The sequence below is a fragment of the Pseudophryne corroboree genome, chromosome 1 (assembly GCF_028390025.1).
Source record: "Pseudophryne corroboree isolate aPseCor3 chromosome 1, aPseCor3.hap2, whole genome shotgun sequence".
Lineage (NCBI taxonomy): Eukaryota > Metazoa > Chordata > Amphibia > Anura > Myobatrachidae > Pseudophryne > Pseudophryne corroboree.
Window position 1 is genome coordinate 307,446,198 of NC_086444.1, and position 19,308 is coordinate 307,465,505.

Sequence of the window (19,308 nt, forward strand, 5' to 3'; positions counted from 1 at the left end):
CTGCTCGTCACAGGAAGTCGGACGCTCTGTTTGTTTGTCCTTTATGATCCCAACAAGGTTGGGTGTCCTGCTTCTAAGCAGACAATTTCTCGCTGGATCAGGTTCACTATCCAGCATGCTAATTCTACGGCAGGCTTGCCGTGTACAAAATCTGTTAAGGTCCACTCTACTCGTAAAGTGGGTTCTTCCTGGGCGGCTGCCCGAGGTGTCTCGACTTTACAGCTTTGCCGAGCAGCTACTTGGTCAAGGTCGAACACGTTTGCTAAGTTCTACAAGTTCGATACTTTGGCCTCTGAGGACCTAAAGTTTGGTCAATCAGTTCTGCAGGAACCTCGGCACTCTCCCTCCCGTACTGGGAGCTTTGATACATCCCCATGATACTAATGTGGACCCCAGCATCCTCTAGGACGTAAGAGCAAATAGGATTTTAATTACCTACCAGTAAATCCTTTTCTCGTAGTCCGTAGAGGATGCTGGGCGCCCGCCCAGTGCTTCATTTCCTGCATTGTTACTTGGTTCAGTTTGTTAGTTCAGCCGTTGCTGAATCATTCCAAGTTGGTTAGCTTGGCTTTCCTTTTGTTGTACATGTGAGCTGATGTGACTCTCACCACTATCTGTGTATTTCCTTCTCTTGAAGTATGTCTGTCTCCTCAGGCACAGTTTCTAGACTGAGTCTGGTAGGAAGGGCATAGAGGGAGGAGCCAGCCCACACTATTAAACTCTTAAAGTGCCCATGGCTCCTAGTGTACCCGTCTATACCCTATGGTACTAATGTGGACCCCAGCATCCTCTATGGACTACGTGAAAAGGACTTACTGGTAGGTAATTAAAATCCTATTTTTTCCAGATTTCAAGTTTGAAAGGCTGCGATTACCTGGAGGACTGAATAACTTGTGGTTCTATAGTATTCAGGGACTTTTTAAGGTGGCTTTTGACATGTATAGCAGAGAAGAACAGCTGGCAGTCATTGAAAGTCTTCAGGTAACTGGCTTGTTAGCTGTCATGTATGTTTGTGTTACAGTCCAATATAGGTCATTTATTTAATTTAGGTTTTTAAAGGCTGTTTACTAGTCATAGTTGGCAAATGCCTGTAAAAATTGCATTATTTTACTACACCAGTTAAAAAAAAGTGTAAATAAAGGAAGAAAGAATACTATAAATAAATAATATGAAATCAAGAATACTATTAAGGAAACATCACAACCACAAAAGGTTCTTAAGTACTTATTTCATAATTTCATCTGATTACATAGGCAAAAGATATAATGCTGTCAGCTATAGCTGCTGTGTGAGATCTCTTCTACTACAGGTCTCCATGAAAGCGTAATTATTGGAAAGGAATGTTGTCATGACTGGACCCACCTGGGCATGCGTGACATTTGGGTGAAAGGGTTAATCAAATCAATTTACAGCAAATATAGTGCATTACAGTAAACACAAATGATCAGAGCATACTCAACATAGTTTTTATATAATTCTACCACCTGAATAAATAATCAGTAGAAGACTGAGCCCCAAAGAAATTACAATTTCTAAAATTATAATGGGAGATTTATAAAAACTTTAGGAGAAAGTACCAACCTATCCGCTGCTAACTGTCATTTTTCAAACAAAGCCTGTAAAATGACAGTAACTGATTGGTTAGTACTTTATTTCTCTCCAATAATTTTATAACTTTTTATAAAGTCTTCCTAGCCCACACCCTCCTTTTCTCTGGTGTGAGTCGGGGGATTTTGACAGGAGCGCTGAAATCCATCTCCTACATTGTTCTACCTGTCTTTCCTTTGTGAGTCAGGCTGTGTGGCTCTGTGTGGTGTCTGTCTAATCAGGATGACTGGCAGGGCAACCACAAGGGCTTCCCAGAAGTTTTTGTTTGCAAAGCACCCACTTATGGCACTACCTTATGTGATTCTTGTGCAGCGTGGAGTGCCACGCCTCCGTGGGCATCTGCTTTAGCGTTGGTTATTTGGCTGTTTTCCCTAAGGAGCCGGGGCTTGGCCAAAACAGAGGATCCATTTATGGGGCTCCTCTCCTTCTTCTTCCACAGCGCCAAGTCGGTGGACGGCCTAACAAAGATTATGGTTTCCTCTGCCGGGACTACTGCCGAAGTGTCCTGCCGTTCTCCTACAAAGCGTCCCATGCAGTCAATACTTAGTCAGATGCAGATCTCCTATCACAGGAGAATAAGGAAGAGGTAAGGTAACCCGGATGAATTGTCAGAGAATGACAATCCTCCACATCAGGCTCACTAGCGGTCCGTCAGGTTTCAGGATACCTGAGACCCTGGACACTTCGGTCTTCTGTGTTTTTTTTCCTTTTTCACAACAACTGGATGTCCAGCTAGCGGTGGCATGGAAGCACCTGGACAAGCGTTCCAAGTACCGAGAAGTTTTCTATCCAATTACCCTTTTCCTGCTTCTATGACAAAGAAATGACTTCCCCCTCCGGTGGACTTTTCTGTTTCTAGTTATTTCAAGAATACGTTACCTGTCCCGGGAGCTAGGTATATTAAGAAAACGTCAGAACACAAGTTAGAGACAACTCTGAAAATCCATGTATACCTCTGCGGATGTGTTGCTCAGACCACCAGTTGACGGTTCTTGTTGACCCAAGGCAGTGGAACATGGGACAGAAGAGTTGGTTTTAGGTCTTGAGGTCCTTAGGCTGACCTGAGGATCCTGGCGGAGCACATTCAAAAGTTGGAAGCTTATTTAGGGGAGGCCTCCAGAGATATTGGACATGTATATTCTAGTATTTCCGCATCGGGCGTTGTGGCTCGCAGAGCACTTTGGTTGCGTTCCTGGCAAGCAAAGGTGGAATCAAAACAGGCTGTGGAAGCCTTACCGTTTAGGGAGATTCTCTTTTGGCCCCATGTGGATCTCCCAGACCACAGAAGGTAAATCCACTTTTATACCTTCGACTGCTCCTTTGCCCAGAAAGTCCTATACAGGGCTTTCCTTTCACAACGATGGGTGGGTTCACAATTAGTATCCAGGATCCACTTTGCTGTTTCTCCTCCGGCTCGATTTTCTCCACCGGTCTGCCTGTTCCAGCAGAAAAGAAGCTAGTCCTTTAGAGGACAATTCAGATATTGCTGGATTGAGCTATGCTGATGCTGGTTTCGGTGCCTCAGAGGAGTCAAGGATTTTAATCCAACCTCTTTGTAGTACCAAGTCCAGATGGTTCGGTTAGAACCATCTTAAACCTCACATCATTGAATTAGTATCTGATGTTCTATCTATTCAAGAGGGAATCGGCACACTCTGTTATTGCGGGCTTGGAGACCTGCACATCCTCATTTGGGAACCTCACCAGATTTTCCTATGGTTCGTAGTCCAGCGAGACCATTTTCAGTTCAAGCACTGCCATTTGGACTGTCTTCGGGTATTCACTAAGGTCATATTGGTCATGATCATGCATCTCCGTTATCGGGACACACACGATAGTTTCATATCTAGCAGACCTACTAATCAAGGGCCTGTCAGAAAGGATTATTCTGAATTAGGTCTCACTAAGGTACAGGGTCTTTGTACAACACGGTTGAATGGTCAACAAATCCAACCTAATTCCATCCCTACGTCTCTAGGAATAATCCTGCATACCAGGGAACGCAGAGTTTTCCTGTCGGACGACAGGGCCCACTGCATATATTGGATGGCTCGGACGGTCCTCTAACCGAAGACGGTGATCTTGCACCTGTGCATCCGCCTTTTGGGCAAGATTGTTGCGGCCTTTCAAGCGATCCAATTCAGTAGTTTTCATTCCTGCCCCTTTGAACTAGATCTCCTGGCGCAATGGCCCGGATCTCATCTGCAGCTCCATCGGATGGTACGGATGTCTCAGACGACCCGTATGTGGCTTCACTTACACAATCTCACAGTGGGACAGAGGTTCAGCATTTGGGATTGGGTTGTTCTGATGACAAGCCTTAGAGGTTGGGGTTCGTTGGTCCACTCAGGAGAAAGTACTGCCTATAAGAGTCTTAGGACAATATACATCGCTGTACTGGAGGCCTCCCATATACTCCAGTAAAGGGCGGTATACATACAGTCAGACAATGCAACAGCAGTGGCTTAAGTTAACAGGCATGGCGAAACACAAAGTTGCATAGCCATGCGGGAGGTCGCGCAAATTCTAAGATGAGAGGAACTCCACGAGACGATACTTTCGGCAATGTTCATTCCGGGAGTGGACAACTGGGAAGCGCATTATCTCAGTCACGAGACACTTATTCCAGAGAATGGACTCTCCATCCGGATGTGTTTTAGTTGCTCATCTGGTGTTGGAGGTGTCCGGAGGTGGACCTCATGGCTTCCTGACAAAACCATCCGTTAATTCGGTACATGTCCCAAGCATGGGATCCAAAAGCAGAAGCGGTGGATGTTCTAAAGGTCCTCTGGCCCTACAGCCTGGTATATCTGTTTCCGACAATTCTTCTTCTCCCACACTTCCTTAAGCGCAAAACCATCTTGGTGGCTCCAGATTGGTCTTGTTGGGCTTGGTTTTCAGATCACAGCATGCTTCTTGCTCTTCGATAGGAAGAACTGTTTGTCCACTACAACTTAGTGCAGCTGCATTTTGCGGGATGGCATTTGACACCGCCATGCTGAGATGTAAGGGGATTCCAAAATTGGTTATTCCCTCCATGCTCCGGGCCCGGTAGCTGGTCACGGCTGCTCACTTCATCGCATTGGCGGTCTTTGTGTCCTGGTGTGAAGGTCATGGATTCCTTACAGCATCCTTCCACCTAGCGCGTCTGTTTTTTCTTCAGGCGGGGGCTAGTTACAGTGCCGGTCTTGGGATCTCCTTAAGGTACAGGTTTGCGCCTTGTCTGTTTTTCTTCCTGTACCAGTTGGCGTTACTTCTGGAGGTTCAGACCTTCCTACAGGGAGTGCTTTGTGTCCAACCGCCTTTTATACACCCACTGCTCAGTGGAACCTGAATTGGCCCCCACCTTCTTCCAGTCTTCCTTCTCTTGAACCATTGGAGGAGACTGATCTTGCGCTCCTCATATGAACGATTCTCCTGTTGGCTTAGCATTGGCTTGATGAGTTTCAGAATTTCTTTGCTCTGTCGTGTCTGGTGCCACATTTGATTTTTCATGATGATTGGGCGGAGCTCCGCACACATTTGGCCTTTTGCGTACAGTTGTCCTCGTTCCACATCAACCAGCCTATTGTGGTTCCTGCTTTATGGGAAGACTCTAGCGCTCCTTCCTTGAATGTGCTTTGGGCACTAAGTATTTATGTGGCCAGAACGGCGTCTTTGCGTAATTCAGACGCACACATTGTTCTGTATGATGCAGCTCGCAAAGGTTTGCCAGCCTCCAAGCAGATTTTTTCGCGGTGGTGGCGGTTGGTACTCCATCAGGTTTATTTGAGCAATGCTCAACAGCCTCCTGCTTCTATTCTGCGCTCTCCATCCATTTGGGGGGTGCGTCTTGGACTGTGCATCGGGGTACCGCCACAATGCAGCTTCGCTGTGCAGCCACTTGGTCCGCAGGACATACTTTTGTTCAGTTTTTTTAAGTTTTGTACTTTCGCTGTTTCTTCCTATGGCCGCCTTGTTTTGCAGGTTCCTCAGAGCTCTCCCACCCATGGGGGTAAACTTTGGGACGTCCCCAGTGTAATGTATCTCCAGTGTCCCCTAGTGGATGAAAGAGAAAATAGGATTTTGGTACTCTCCGATAAATTTGTTTTCTGATTCCACAGGGGACACTGGATGCCCTCCCAGCGCTGCTTCACCTGCCTGGTTGTGTTTTTTTCTTGGTGTGATTTTGTAGTTTAGTGTGTATTTTTTAACTATTCTTCTTCTGTTTCGTCTCCTCTCAGCTCATTTCTTGACTGAGGGGCATTGGGGCATAAAGGGGGGAGGAGCTTCACACTTCTAATTTTATTAAAGTGCCAGGCTCCCACTGACTAGTAGTAAATGTATTCCATTTTCACCTCTATCTGTCTTATACTGGATCTCATGTGGCTGTGGAGGTGGAGACTCTCCTTGTCCCCAACAAAGTAGCAAGCCCTAGCCAGCTGTCAGTGAGGTCTGGCATTGATTCATTTTTAATGAGCCACACACTTTTACTCTACCTCTCTGTAGTCCTTGCAAATGTGATGGAATAAAAATGTAATCTTGTGAGACTAGGCTTCACTACCGAGGAGCCCCATCATTACTGGACAGGTAAGTGATACGCTGGGGTTTGTGTTTCAGGTCAGAGAGGTGGGGGAGAAATGTGTTGCTAGGGAGGAGAGAAATGTGCAACATTGGAGGGGTAGGGAACAATTTGTTACTACAGAGACATGGTGGAATGAGTGAGGGGAAGAAATGTGTTGTACTGCAGGAAGGCATATGCCATGCCCCCTATGCAACATAACCGTGCCTCCTACATGGCTTGATTACACTCCACTGGTAATCCTGCACACAATTCTGTCCCCATGGGAACTTTTTAATAATATTGATATGTTTGGTATGGCTGTAAAGGGTTTCTTCTTTTCCTGTAGTCTATTCACCATAGTTTAACATATTTACATAAGTGTAACACTGTAGGGGTGCAAGGTGCCTTTTCCTGGGGAATATGGCAGCACGCAGCAGCTGAGGAACAACACAAGTCCAGTTTCTGGTACAACTGACCCCGGCCAGTTTTATTGAAACCGAAAATAAAACAAACCCCAAAATAAAAATACCTTGCCTGTCCGGCACTAACTAAACATAAGATGTTCCTAACTGTCACTAAACAAAACACAGAGTTCTTCAGTACATACTGTATAGCTTACTTGTATCAGAAAGCGTGTCTCTCACACACAGATCCTGCAGCCTTCCCAGGCAGTCTGCCCATACTAATCAGGTTAGAAGCACTATATCACTCTTACACAGCTGAAACCCTGATTAGCCCTCTGTGAGGCCAAAGACCCGAACTGGGCCCAATGTCTAGAACTCGCCTTATCTCTCTCTCAGAGCCTTTACCCAGCTTTTACAGCAAACTGAAAAGGTTCAGACAAAACAAAAAGCATTTTTCCTAGAAGTTAACATTTTCTAAAACATGTAAGACAAGAACCTGGGACAAATATACCTGCCCTCAAACACTATCCCAGTGTTCTTGTCACATATCCCCCTCCCCTGTTTCGACCTAGGGGCCGGAACACTTGTAGCCCCCAAACAGAAGATGCGAGACAATGCATCTGCGTTGGCCAATTGTGTTCCCGGTCTATGTTCGACAGTAAACTTAAAGTCCTGCAACGCTAGAAACCATCTAGTTACACGAGCATTCTTGCCTCTATTTACATACATCCATTTTAAAGGGGCATGGTCTGTCACTAGTCTGAATTGTCTACCCAAGAGGTAATATCTCAAGGTATCTAGTGCCCACTTAATGGCCAAAGCCTCCTTTTCCACAATGGCATACCTTTTTTCATGCTCATTGAGTTTCCTACTCAAATAAATGATAGGGTGTTCGTCCCCATCTCTGGTTTGGGACAGCACAGCACCTATCCCAACCTCTGAGGCATCTGTCTGTACCACAAATTCTTTTGAAAAATCTGGTGTTATCAACACCGGTTGTGAACACAAAGCCACTTTTAACGCTTGGAACGCCTTTTCTGCATCAGGGTTCCATTTCACCACATTTGACTGCTTCCCTTTGGTAAGGTCTGACAACGGCACCGCTGTTGTCGCAAAATTAGGAATAAACCGTCTATAGTACCCAGTAATTCCCAAAAAAGCCCTTACCTGTTTTTTATTCACTGGACGAGGCCAGTTTTGAATAGCATCAACTTTATTCAATTGGGGCCTAATCAGACCTCTGCCTATGGTGAAGCCCAAGTATTTGACCTCCTCCATTGCGAGGCAGCACTTCTTTGGGTTAGCAGTTAACCCTGCCTCTCTGAGTCCAGTACTGCTTGTACTTTAACCAAATGTGACCCCCAGTCTGTACTGTGAATTACCACATCATCCAAATAGGCAGCTGCATATTTTCTATGGGGCCTCAAAATTTTATCCATCGCCCGTTGAAAGGTTGCTGGAGCCCCATGCAACCCAAAGGGTAACATCTTATACTGGTACAGCCCCTCCGGAACCGAAAAGGCTGTTTTTTCTTTGGCGCTATCAGATAAAGGTATTTGCCAGTAACCTTTGGTCAGGTCCAATGTGGTGAGAAACCTGGCTGTTCCCAGCCTTTCTACAAGCTCATCCACACGGGGCATGGGGTATGCGTCAAACTTGGACACCTCATTTAACTTACGAAAGTCATTACAGAAGCGTATGCTACCGTCGGGCTTCGGGATGAGCACTATGGGACTGGACCACTCACTGTTAGACTCCTCTATGACTCCAAGTTCTAACATGGTTTTAACTTCCTTAGAAATAGCTTCTCGCTGAGCTTCAGGAATCCTATATGGCTTTAAATGAACCCTGACCCCTGGTTCTGTGACAATGTCATGTTTTATTATGGTCGTTCGGCCAGGCAGCTCTGAAAATACCTCCCTATTTTGGATGAGAAATTCTTTAACCTGATTGTTCTGATCAGCTGATAATGTCTCTGACACCTTCACTGCGGGAAGCAACCGGGGTGAAGACACCGAAGGGCAAGGCTCCGCTGACAGAGACAACCTATCTTTCCAGGGTTTGATTAAGTTAACATGGTAGATCTGTTCGGGTTTTCTCTTTCCCGGCTGGTATACTTTGTAATTAACCTCATTCACTTTTTCCCTAATCTCAAATGGACCCTGCCATTTAGCTAGGAATTTGCTTTCCACAGTGGGTACCAAAACAAGAACTCTATCTCCAGGAGCAAATTCCCGTATCTTGGCACTCCGGTTATAGACCCTCTGTTGAGCACTTTGGGCCTGTTCCATACCCCATGCCCCAGCCGGGGGTCACTTTTATGCCGTGCCCTGCGGCCGTGGCATTAAATATCCAACTAGTCATCCAACTAGTCCCCCCCCCCCCCCCAGCCACCCAAGGGCCAGGGGTGAAGCCCGAGGCTGTCCCCCCCCATCCAATGGGCTGCGGATGGGGGGGCTGATAGCCTTTGTGAAAATTAAAAGATATTGTTTTTTCCAGTAGTACTACAAGTCCCAGCAAGCCTCCCCCGCAAGCTGGTACTTGGAGAACCACAAGTACCAGCATGCGGGAGAAAAACGGGCCCGCTGGTACCTGTAGTACTACTGGGAAAAAAATACCCAAATAAAAACAGGACACAGACACCTTTGACAGTAAAACTTTATTACACACTACCGACACACACATACTTACCTATGTTGACACGCCGACTGCCACGGTCTCCGACGATCCGAGGGTACCTGTGAAAAAATGATACTCACCTTCCAGCGTCCAGAGAGAGAAATCCACGTACTTGTTAAAAAAAAAGAAAACGCAAAAACCCGAGCCATACCGGACTAGAAAGGGGTCCAATGTTTTCACATCAGACCCCTTTCTCCCGAATGCCGGGACATCACGTGACTCCTGTCACTGATGTCCCTTCAGCCAATCAGGAAGCGCTACTGCCGTTGCGCTCACCTGATTGGCTGAGCGCTGTCTGTACTGTGACAGCGCCTCGCAAAGCCGCTCCATTACTTTCAATGGTGGGAACTTTGCGGGTAGCGGTGGGGTCACCCGCCGGTCAGCCGCTGACCGGCGGGTGACCTTACCGCTAGCCGCTAAGTTCCCACCATTGAATATAATGGAGGGAGCTGTGCGATGCGCTGTCACAGTGCAGACAGCGCTCAGCCAATCAGGTGAGCGCAACGAAGTTGCGCTTCCTGATTGGCTTAGAGACCTGTCTGTGACAGCTGTCACTGACAGGTCTCATTCGTGGAAAGGTGTCCCATGTGTCAGCATGGGACCCCTTTCAGTCCGGCATGGAGCGGGTGTTCGCTTTGTTTTTTTGCCAAGTACGTGGATTTATCTCTGGACCATGGCTGAGGTGAGTATATTGAACTTTTCTTTTCAGGTATCCGTGGATTCTACATGGAGAAGAGGACCGATGTCGGCGTGTGAACATAGGTAAGTATGTGTGTGTCGACGTATGAAATAAAGTTTTACTGTCGACGGTGTGTGTGTCCTGTTTTTATTTGGGTATTTTTTTCCCAGTAGTACTACAGGTACCAGCGGGCCCGTTTTTCTCCCGCATGCTGGTACTTGTGGTTCTCCAAGTACCAGCTTGCGGGGGAGGCTTGCTGGGACTTGTAGTACTACTGGAAAAAACAATATCTTTTTATTATCACAAAAGGCTATCAGCCCCCCCATCCGCAGCCCATTGGATGGGGGGGGGGACAGCCTCGGGCTTCACCCCTGGCCCTTGGGTGGCTGGGGGGGGGGGACCCCTTGATTGAAGGGGTCCCCACTCCCCCAGGGTACCCCGGCCAGGGGTGACTAGTTGGATATTTAATGCCACGGCCGCAGGGCACGGCATAAAAGTGACCCCCGGCTGTGGCATTATCTGTCCAGCTAGTGGAGCCCGATGCTGGTGTTAAAAATACGGGGGACCCCTACTCTTTTTGTCCCCCGTATTTTTGGCACCAGCACCAGGCGCAGAGCCCGGTGCTGGTTTTAAAAATACGGGGGATCCCCTGTCAATTTTTTCCCCGCATTTTTAGAACCAGGACCAGCTCGAAGAGCCCGAGGCTGGTTATGCTTTGGAGGGGGGACCCCACGCCATTTTTTTTTATGATTTTACCGTTCCAGCATTAAAAAAAAAAAAAAAAAAAAAAAATAATATTTTAAAAAATATATAAATAATATTTGTGCCTCCAAAAAAAAAAAAAAAAGTACCTAATCCCTTCTAATATAAATAGATCTTCTATTCCCAGAAAAAAAAACACAAAAAAAAACATGTTTAAAATTTTTTTATTTGTTTTCACCCTCCAAAGTGTGGCGGATTGAAAATGACGAATTTGCTGTCTAAAAGCCCTGCTGTCGAATTTCCAAACTTGAATTGAATATGCTTTGGTCGAATTGCAGCACTTGTATCATTGCAGAAAAGTCGAATTTGCAAAAATTCGAATTTCAAAAAGTCGAATTTTGAAAGTCCGTTTTTTGGTCGGAAAGCACTGAATTGCATAGGCGATTTTTTTTTTTTGGTCGAAAATGACCCGAAATTCGACAATTTCGGGAATTCGACCGCAATTGCATATACCCCTATTCCTTTTACCTAGCCAGTGGTGAATCCCACATTTCTATTTACCTATTTATATTATTTACCAGCCTCTGATGTATGTCCTATATTTCTGATTGTTCCAGGGGCTGTGGAAGTCTCACCTTAAAGATGATCCTCTAAGCAAATCTTATGACCTAAATATCTGCCTCGGAGACAGAGAGTATGAAGTACCAGTCTATAACCAGGCAGAGGAACCTAAAAGCCATGACCAATTAGGCTGTTCCAGTCCTACCAATGAAATTCCTAGAGTTCTCCGCAGTATTCCAACAGAACACAACTACTGCATGACTAAGCAAGATGGAGTTAGGATTCCACAGGTTAATGTGGGCAATGACTTCTTTATTCAACGGATTAAATGTTTGTGGAGCATGTGTTCTACTACAGTAATTAACCTTAGCGGACAATTAATGAAGACAGTTGTAGCTTTGTTAGATGTTGTTGAACAAGCACTCAGTGGACATATGTACTTGGATAAAATGATTACAAGCATTGTGGAACTTCTAGAAGCAGCAAGTCATTTGCAGGACAAGGACGATACTGAGAAAGAGGGCTATTCTGTATATGACAACCGATTGCTGCTTGAGGTTAGCAGCTGGCTAGGAAATCGGTTCTACAGTGAGAACGACCGTATCAGTCAACAGGTGGAAGAATTTAAGAGGAAACACATAGATCGCATCTCAGACTTGCCTCCTGCTGAGGAGCTGATTGCTGCTTTATTTCCCAATGCCATGAAAGTTTTTTTACTCAAATGGATGGGACTGTATGATGATGCTTCCGTATCTAAACTGCAGAGTGAATACCCAATTTTACTTCTTATTTTGGAATTTGCAAATCGCAATCTTATCACAGGAGTTGCTCATGTTTTATACTCCACTTTGATATGTAAATAGCACAGTAGTAATCCGTTGAAGGACTGTGACAAGTAATTTAAGTGAGGACTTCTACCCGCTGCATAATTGCTAATCAGAGTTCTTTAAATGTTCTAAATCTGTTAGCTTTGGTATTTCAATTTATGCAAAACGCCATATTGGTGAGATTGCAACCATAATGTTTAATATTGCTTTTAATTTTATTTTTTTAATATGGATCTTACCTAGGGTTACATAAACTTGTTATTTTTTATTCTTTATCTCCCTAATGTTTATATGTCTCTTGTTTAATTTGAAGTGGATGGGTATAGAAACCCCCTAAGGTCAATCATATTACAGGTTGAGTATCCCTTATCCAAAATGCTTGGGACCAGAAGTATTTTGGATATCGGATTTTTGTGTATTTTGGAATAATTGCATACCATAATGTGATACCATGGTGATGGGGCCCAAGTCTAAGCACAGAATGCATTTATGTTTCATATACACCTTATACACACAGCCTGAAGGTCATTTTAGCCAATATTTGTAATAACTTTGTGCTTGAAACATAAATGAATTGTGTGTATGTACACAAACTTTTTGTTTCATATACAGCTTATACACACAACCTGAAGGTCATTTAATACAATATTTTAAATAACTGTGTATTAAAAAAAGTTTGTGTACATTGAGCCATCAGAAAACAAAGGTTTCACTATCTCACTCAAAAAATTCCGTATTTCGGAATATTTGGATATGGGATTCTCAACCTGTATCAAAATGTTTATAGCAGCACAGCACATTCTGAGATGTGCTCATTTTGTGGGTGGCAGCAACCTGTCCACATTAATCAGGACAGAGATTGATATGGTGAAGGTAATATCATTATGGGGTCTATTCATGAAGCATTGAAAAGAGTGGAAAAGTTAGCCAGTGGAGAAGTTGCCACAGGCAACGACTCCACTGGCCCACTTCCCCACTCTTTTCACTGCCTCATGAATAGACCCCTGTGTGAGAAGTAAAAAAAAATGCTAGCAGAAAGCAACAGAATATAACCTAGTGGAAAGGAGCAGGGTCCCCATTAGCATGCGAGACTAATACCCCTTTCACACCAAACGTATAACCTTTGCTTATTGCTGGAGCAACCGGATCCAGGCTTTGTGTTATAGGGTCAACCCGGGTTGAACCTGGCAGTGACTCAGCTATCCTGTGCTGTGAACGGTGCGGTCCAGGTCATTCTAAACGTATACACAGATCCAGATCACCGGCACATAGAGATGATGTCATCTCGACATCATCTCCAAGTGATGGCACTTGGAGATGATGTTGCGTGCAAAAGGACGATCTGGCAGCACCCCAAGTCCAGCCTGCAGTGTGAACGTGAGTTCAAGCAGTGTGACACTGCTTGAAACTGTTCAGTAACCCAGGTCAGACCCAGGTTTTTGGTGTGAAAGGGGTATTATGCATACTTATACAACTTTGGGGGTAATTCAGACCTGATCGCTAGGCTGCGTTTTCTCACAGCCTGCGATAAGATCTGAACTGCGCATGTGTATGCACCGCAATGATCTCCAGTCAGCGACGTAATGGTGTGAAAATTCCGAACGCAACGGCGATCGCAAGGAGATTGACAGGAAGAGGGCATTTGTGGATGGCAACTGACCTTTTTCAAGGAGTTTCTGGAAAAACGCAGGCGTGTCCAAGCGTTGGAAGGGAGGGTGTCTGACATCAAATCCGGTCCCGGACAGGCTGAAGTGATCGCAGCGGCTAAGTAAGTCCTGTGCTGTGCAGAGACTGCAAAAAAATCAGTTTGTGCAGCTCTGCTACACATGCGATCGCACACTTGTGCAGCTAAAATGGGATCCGGTCTCTAGGTCGACAGTATCTAGGTCGACACTATCTAGGTTGACCACTATTGGTTGGCAGTAACTAGGTCGACATGTTCTAGGTTGACAGGTCTAAAGGTCGACATGGGTTTTTTTACGATTTTTTTTTCTTTTTTAGAACCTTTTCCTACTTAACGATCCACGTGGACTACAATTGGGAACGGTAACCTGTGCCGAGCGCCCATGCAAGGGGACACGGTGCACTAATTGGGGTTCCCGGTCACTCTACGAAGAAAACGACACAAAAAAACACAATGTCTCCTGTCTCATGTCGACCTTTTGACCTAGACCATGTCGACCTAGAGACCCTGTCGACCTAGTTACTGTCAACCAATAGTGGTCGACCAAGACACTGTCTACTTAGTTACTATCTACCTTCCATACCACACCCAGCTAAAATACACTGCCCCTGTAGGCGGCGACTATCCGATCTCAGGGCTGCAAAAATTGCTGCCCAGCGATCAGGTCTGGATTACCCCCTTTAATCAGTAGACTATTTGAAATTTTATATTATCATTATTCTAACAATTAATTGATTGAAACTGTTCAGTGCAGCTGTTCATTCTTTGTTAATGGTAAGTAGGACTCACCATCCACATTCAATTCAAAATTGTGAAGGGCGAGTCTAAAGAAAATCCACTGATCTCTGCCCACTATTGGTTTCTGTGCCCCGTGGATCTATGCGATGACAAGTGCATGCTCCTTTCTTTTTCTTTTTTTAAATTGTGTTTTTTCTTTTTTTAAATTGTGTTTTTTCTTTTTGCAATTTTAACTATATTCCTACAACAGTGAAATATACATGGGGCAAGACATATGCAAGTAAAAGTATAGCACGGTAAGATACAGGAAATCGGCATACAGGAGATTCAAAATAAGCACACATATGGTATGGAAAAACAATATATTAATGGAAACACCCAAACATAAGGGGATGGAGTTAACTAGTCATATCTAAACATAAGCCAGCATGTAGCAATAAAGATTGAGTCTATTAAGTACCTAGACCCCATAGGATAGAGTATCAACCAGAAGGGTGCCCAAAGGTGCCATTCAGGTTCTCCTCCCAGCAGGCTAAAAATTTTTTATATATATGTATATATATATATATATATATATTAGGGGAACAGGCTGAGTAGCAGGAGAAAAGAAAACCCCAGCCATTGTGAACAAAAAAAAAGTCACAACGACTTTAGGGAAACATATGAAAAGCAGTCAAATAACATACCATTAAAATGAAAATAACGTTGTTTTAAAAAAAAAAACTCAACCGTCTATGCCCCAAAAGGATGGGCCAGAACTAAAATCAACCCCCCACCCTGTATGACCATCCCCCCATGGGCACATCAGATGGTCACTTTTAACATTACTGATTACTTTTAACATTACTAACCCTGGATACAGAGCAACTTCAGCAAATACAAAAAAAAACAAACAAACATGTAAACAGGATATGAAAAAAATAAAAGGATTAAGATGTGCGTACATATAGAAGAGCAGTAGTATTAGTGATACTAATAAGGATGATTATAGAAAATCGGCAAAGTGCATCAAGGTGGGTCAGACTGTCTCGAGGTTTGCAGCACCAGACAATTCCAGAGAATCAAGGAGAGGTGGATGAATTACAATGCATTTGTCGGTACCAGTCATGGTTCCTAGGCCGCGAACAATTAAGGGTTCCTGGAGTCCAATATAGCGATGAACAACATCAGGAGAGTCACAATGCAAGGTTGTTACGACAGATGTTGACAACGAAGATCTCAGGGAAAATATCTCAATAAAATACCGTCGGCTCCCGCAATAGCAGACATAGGAGCACTTAGCGCAGAAACACAGGTAGGTAGCAAACATGGATCCTGAATCTGCACAAGGTCATCCTTCTCCACACTCACAGGCATGTCATCCAAGCAAGTTACAGAGGTAGATAAATCCAAATAACAACTGGATAAAGCAACGTGGAGCCCGGGATCCGGTCTGAAGGTCGACAATGTTTAGGTCGACCACTGTAGGTTGACAGTCACTAGGTCGACGGATGGAAGGTTGACAGGGTTTCTAGGTCGACATGTGCTAGGTCAAAAGGTCGACATTAATTTTTTTTTTACTTTTTCATACTTAACGATACACGTGGACTACGACTGTAACGGCAATCTGCCCGAAGCATGGCGAGACATGCGAGCGGACACGGTGCACTAACTGGGGTTCCCGGTCACTCTACGAAGAAAACGACACAAAAAAACTCATGTCGACCTTTTGACCTGTCAACCTACCACATGTCGACCTAGAAACCCTGTCGACCTTCCATCCCTGTTGACCTAGTGACTGTCGACCAATAGTGGTCGACCTAAACATTGTCAACCTAGATACTGTCTATTTGATGATCCACACCCGTGGAGCCCTGTTACCTTTTATGCCACTCTGTCCCCCGATTTAAGGATAGCTTGCAGGATTTGCTCCATGCCTGTATTGGCAGAGAATGGTACTGTAGGGGCTCAGGTACAGGTAAATGAGATAATAATGAGCAGGATATTTCAGTGAGCAAACTGCAGCCTGGAGAACAAAGCAGCAGCATCCACCAGGAAACAGCCAGTAACGGGAGACACGCACATACAGAAACCGTCAAACGCCAACTGTTAGGAGGTTGAGAAACCGCAGGGTACCTTCCAAAATGGCCGCAGTATGTACGCAGCCCAACCAGCCGGATCTTGTCACCAGAAGCTGAGGGAGACAGAGTCACCAGCAACGGAGCAGCAACAGGTCTCAGAAAAGCATCCATAAGCCAAGTGTCAAACAGGGGACCCCCACTAGCAGCAGAGAAAGCCGGCAGGAGGAAATCAAGATGGCTGCTCAGCGTCTGCGACAGATGAAGGCCCTGGAGCAGGACCAGCAGCGGGAGCGGTAATCAGCAAACAGAGTTCCTTCAAAACACAGAGAATCAGAGGAAGGTTCTGCACCAAATAAGGTAAACAATAAGTCCACAGGTGGCTGCAGGATGATGAATCAGGATATTTAGGCTGGAGCACAGCAAGTCTTATGTGTCACTCCATCCCCGACCAGGCCACCGTGCATGCTTCTTTTTTAACATCGGAACATTAATGTGCATCCTTGACAGCTAGTGCTAAAATTACCAGAGCTATACAGTGCTCCTTAACATTGCTGTAGATTTGAGATGGGACGGGTCTCAGTACACAATATAGCAGAGATGTAAGGGAGCAAAGGTGTAATCAAAATACTACTAGGGGCTGGCAGCCATTGGAAAAGATAAACAGTAACAAGTGAGAGGAGATGCAGACATTCGCTAAGGAGAAGAGAGCTGTAACTGAAGTGTGATAGAAGAGGGTTGTGAGAACAAGAGGGAAGAGACCCCTGCTCCAAGGAGCTCACAATCTTTCTAGGGGATGGGGGAGACAGACAGCTGACATGAGGTGCAAGCAATCGGGAGGCGGCCTGATGGCAGGAAGTAAGTGAGGCATCGATGGCCAATGCATAAGGCTGGAAGCTAGGAGAATGACCACGAAACAAGGTTATGTGGCGGAAACTAGGTTATGCTTGCAGTACGCTTTGATGAACAGGTGGGCTTTCAGTGTCCGTTTGAAGCTTTGCAAGGTCGGGGAGCTCATTCCAGTTAAGGGGGGCATAATGGGTAAAATCTTGGATTTGCACATGAGATGCAGGAAAAACATGATGGTAGGGAGGGACCAGGGGAGATGCATTGTAAATAAGGTTACAGTCAGTACTGCTATCCTTCTAGTATAAATAATAGGGTTGTAGTAATCCAGTAGCATGTGGTCAAGATGAATCGGAGAGCCAGCACAATAAATACCAGGCCATAGATTCAAATGAGCAAAGTACACTGAATTGTGTTTACATGTCTAATTGATTAATAAAGGGTTCTCATTTGGCGTGGAAGCGAAGGACTCCTTTTTCGTCAGGGAGCTTCGCCCTTCTGTCAAAATATAAAAGTTATTAGTTTGTTTTAGGAGGCTGGCCTTATGGCCACAGTAATAATAACAGTGAGAAGAGGGAGTATAGATTTACAATATTTCACAGTGGATATAATGCAGGCATAAAAGAGCAAGTGTGTCAGGACTGAGGTGTTTATTCCAGAACTATTGTATTTTGGCAGAGGTACGTTCCTGAAACTATTGAACAGATGAAGCTACCATGAAATGACATTTAACACAGCAGCCCGATTCATCACTGATCACATGTTGACACTGCTCAGCGGTGCAGACACCAAGAGCACCGGCACTGGTGGCGGGCGCAGGCTGCGGGCATGGGTGGGGAAGTAGAGGCAGAGGGGCTCCATTGTGCAGGGTCCGGCTGCGGAGGTCTAGGGGGGCGCCACCATCTTGGATGTGTCAGAAAATCTGCAAGACCCAATGACCAGCAAGTTCCAGCAGGACCAATGAGATCCAGCCTGCAGGTAAAGCAGGGGATTTCTGGGTAAGAGATTGCCAGTGCAACGTCTTGCATGCAGTAATGTGTGCATTAGTTTCTCTATGCTCCTCAGCGTTGTTTATCCAGCATCCAGTTAACCTTTGAATCTCTTCAGTGACGCAGGATTTACAGCCAGTAATACAGTATACAGCATGTAATTCCTATCTGTGGCCCCCAGTGGTGACCATCAGGACGCATTCGCAGATTTTAAACATAGAGTGCTTGCGCCTTATGTTTTAAATGCGTTCACCTTTGAATCAGGACCTCAGTGTGATGCAGTGGTCACCAGAAGGGGCAATTCAATTAGGGTACAGTCAGATGGGTGTAACATGCTAACTGTAAAAATAACACAAAATAATAAATACTGATTTTGCTCTAATCCTCCATAACCAAGTACACTAACATTAGCGGCATGACGCTATAACTGTGACCATGGTGACTATATAACAATGGTATTTGTCCTACGGTAATGTTTTTGATTCTGTATTAAAAAGAACACTTTAGTATTTGGGACTAGTGCAGAAAGTGCTCAAGTAAAACTAAGTATGTTCCTTTTTCAACCATATTAAAAGAGCTTATGTGACAGTACCCTTATAAGTATTTAGAGAACATAGGGGTCTATGTATTAACTACTAAGCCTCGGGTGGAGATCAGGGCTGTTTCTAGCCAATTGGGCTCCCAGTGCGAGATTTAAAAATGCCCCCCCCCCCCCCTCCCCACATTGACATAACAAAAAAATGCGCCCTCCCCCCATAGATATAAAAAGAAAAAGGTATGCACGCGCCTTCCAGTCAAATGGGGCGTGGCCTCTACAAAAATGGGTGTGGTATTTGTAAAATGGGCGTGGTCTCGTCTGAAAAGACTACCTTACACCCCAGTTTTTGACCTTGCACCGACAGATCACGGCGAGCACAGGAAAAAAAAGGAAAAAATATATATTATGCCATACACCGCAATGCCCTTGATACATTAGATCCCCATTTTACAC

At 45.0% G+C, this 19,308-nt stretch overlaps 1 protein-coding gene across 2 annotated transcripts in view; it reads left to right on the forward strand.

Annotated features, from left to right (window-relative positions):
* The window catches only part of LOC135066778 (uncharacterized), a 35,537-nt gene extending 23,259 nt beyond the window's left edge, over positions 1-12,278 (forward strand). For both annotated transcript variants that reach the window (XM_063964461.1, XM_063964462.1), the window contains exons 3-4: positions 848-981; positions 11,233-12,278. In XM_063964461.1, the coding sequence (XP_063820531.1) occupies positions 848-981; positions 11,233-12,039 (941 nt within the window). In that variant the 3' untranslated portion in view covers positions 12,040-12,278. The remainder of the gene's footprint in view (positions 1-847; positions 982-11,232) is intronic.
* Positions 12,279-19,308: the final 7,030 nt, after the last annotated feature.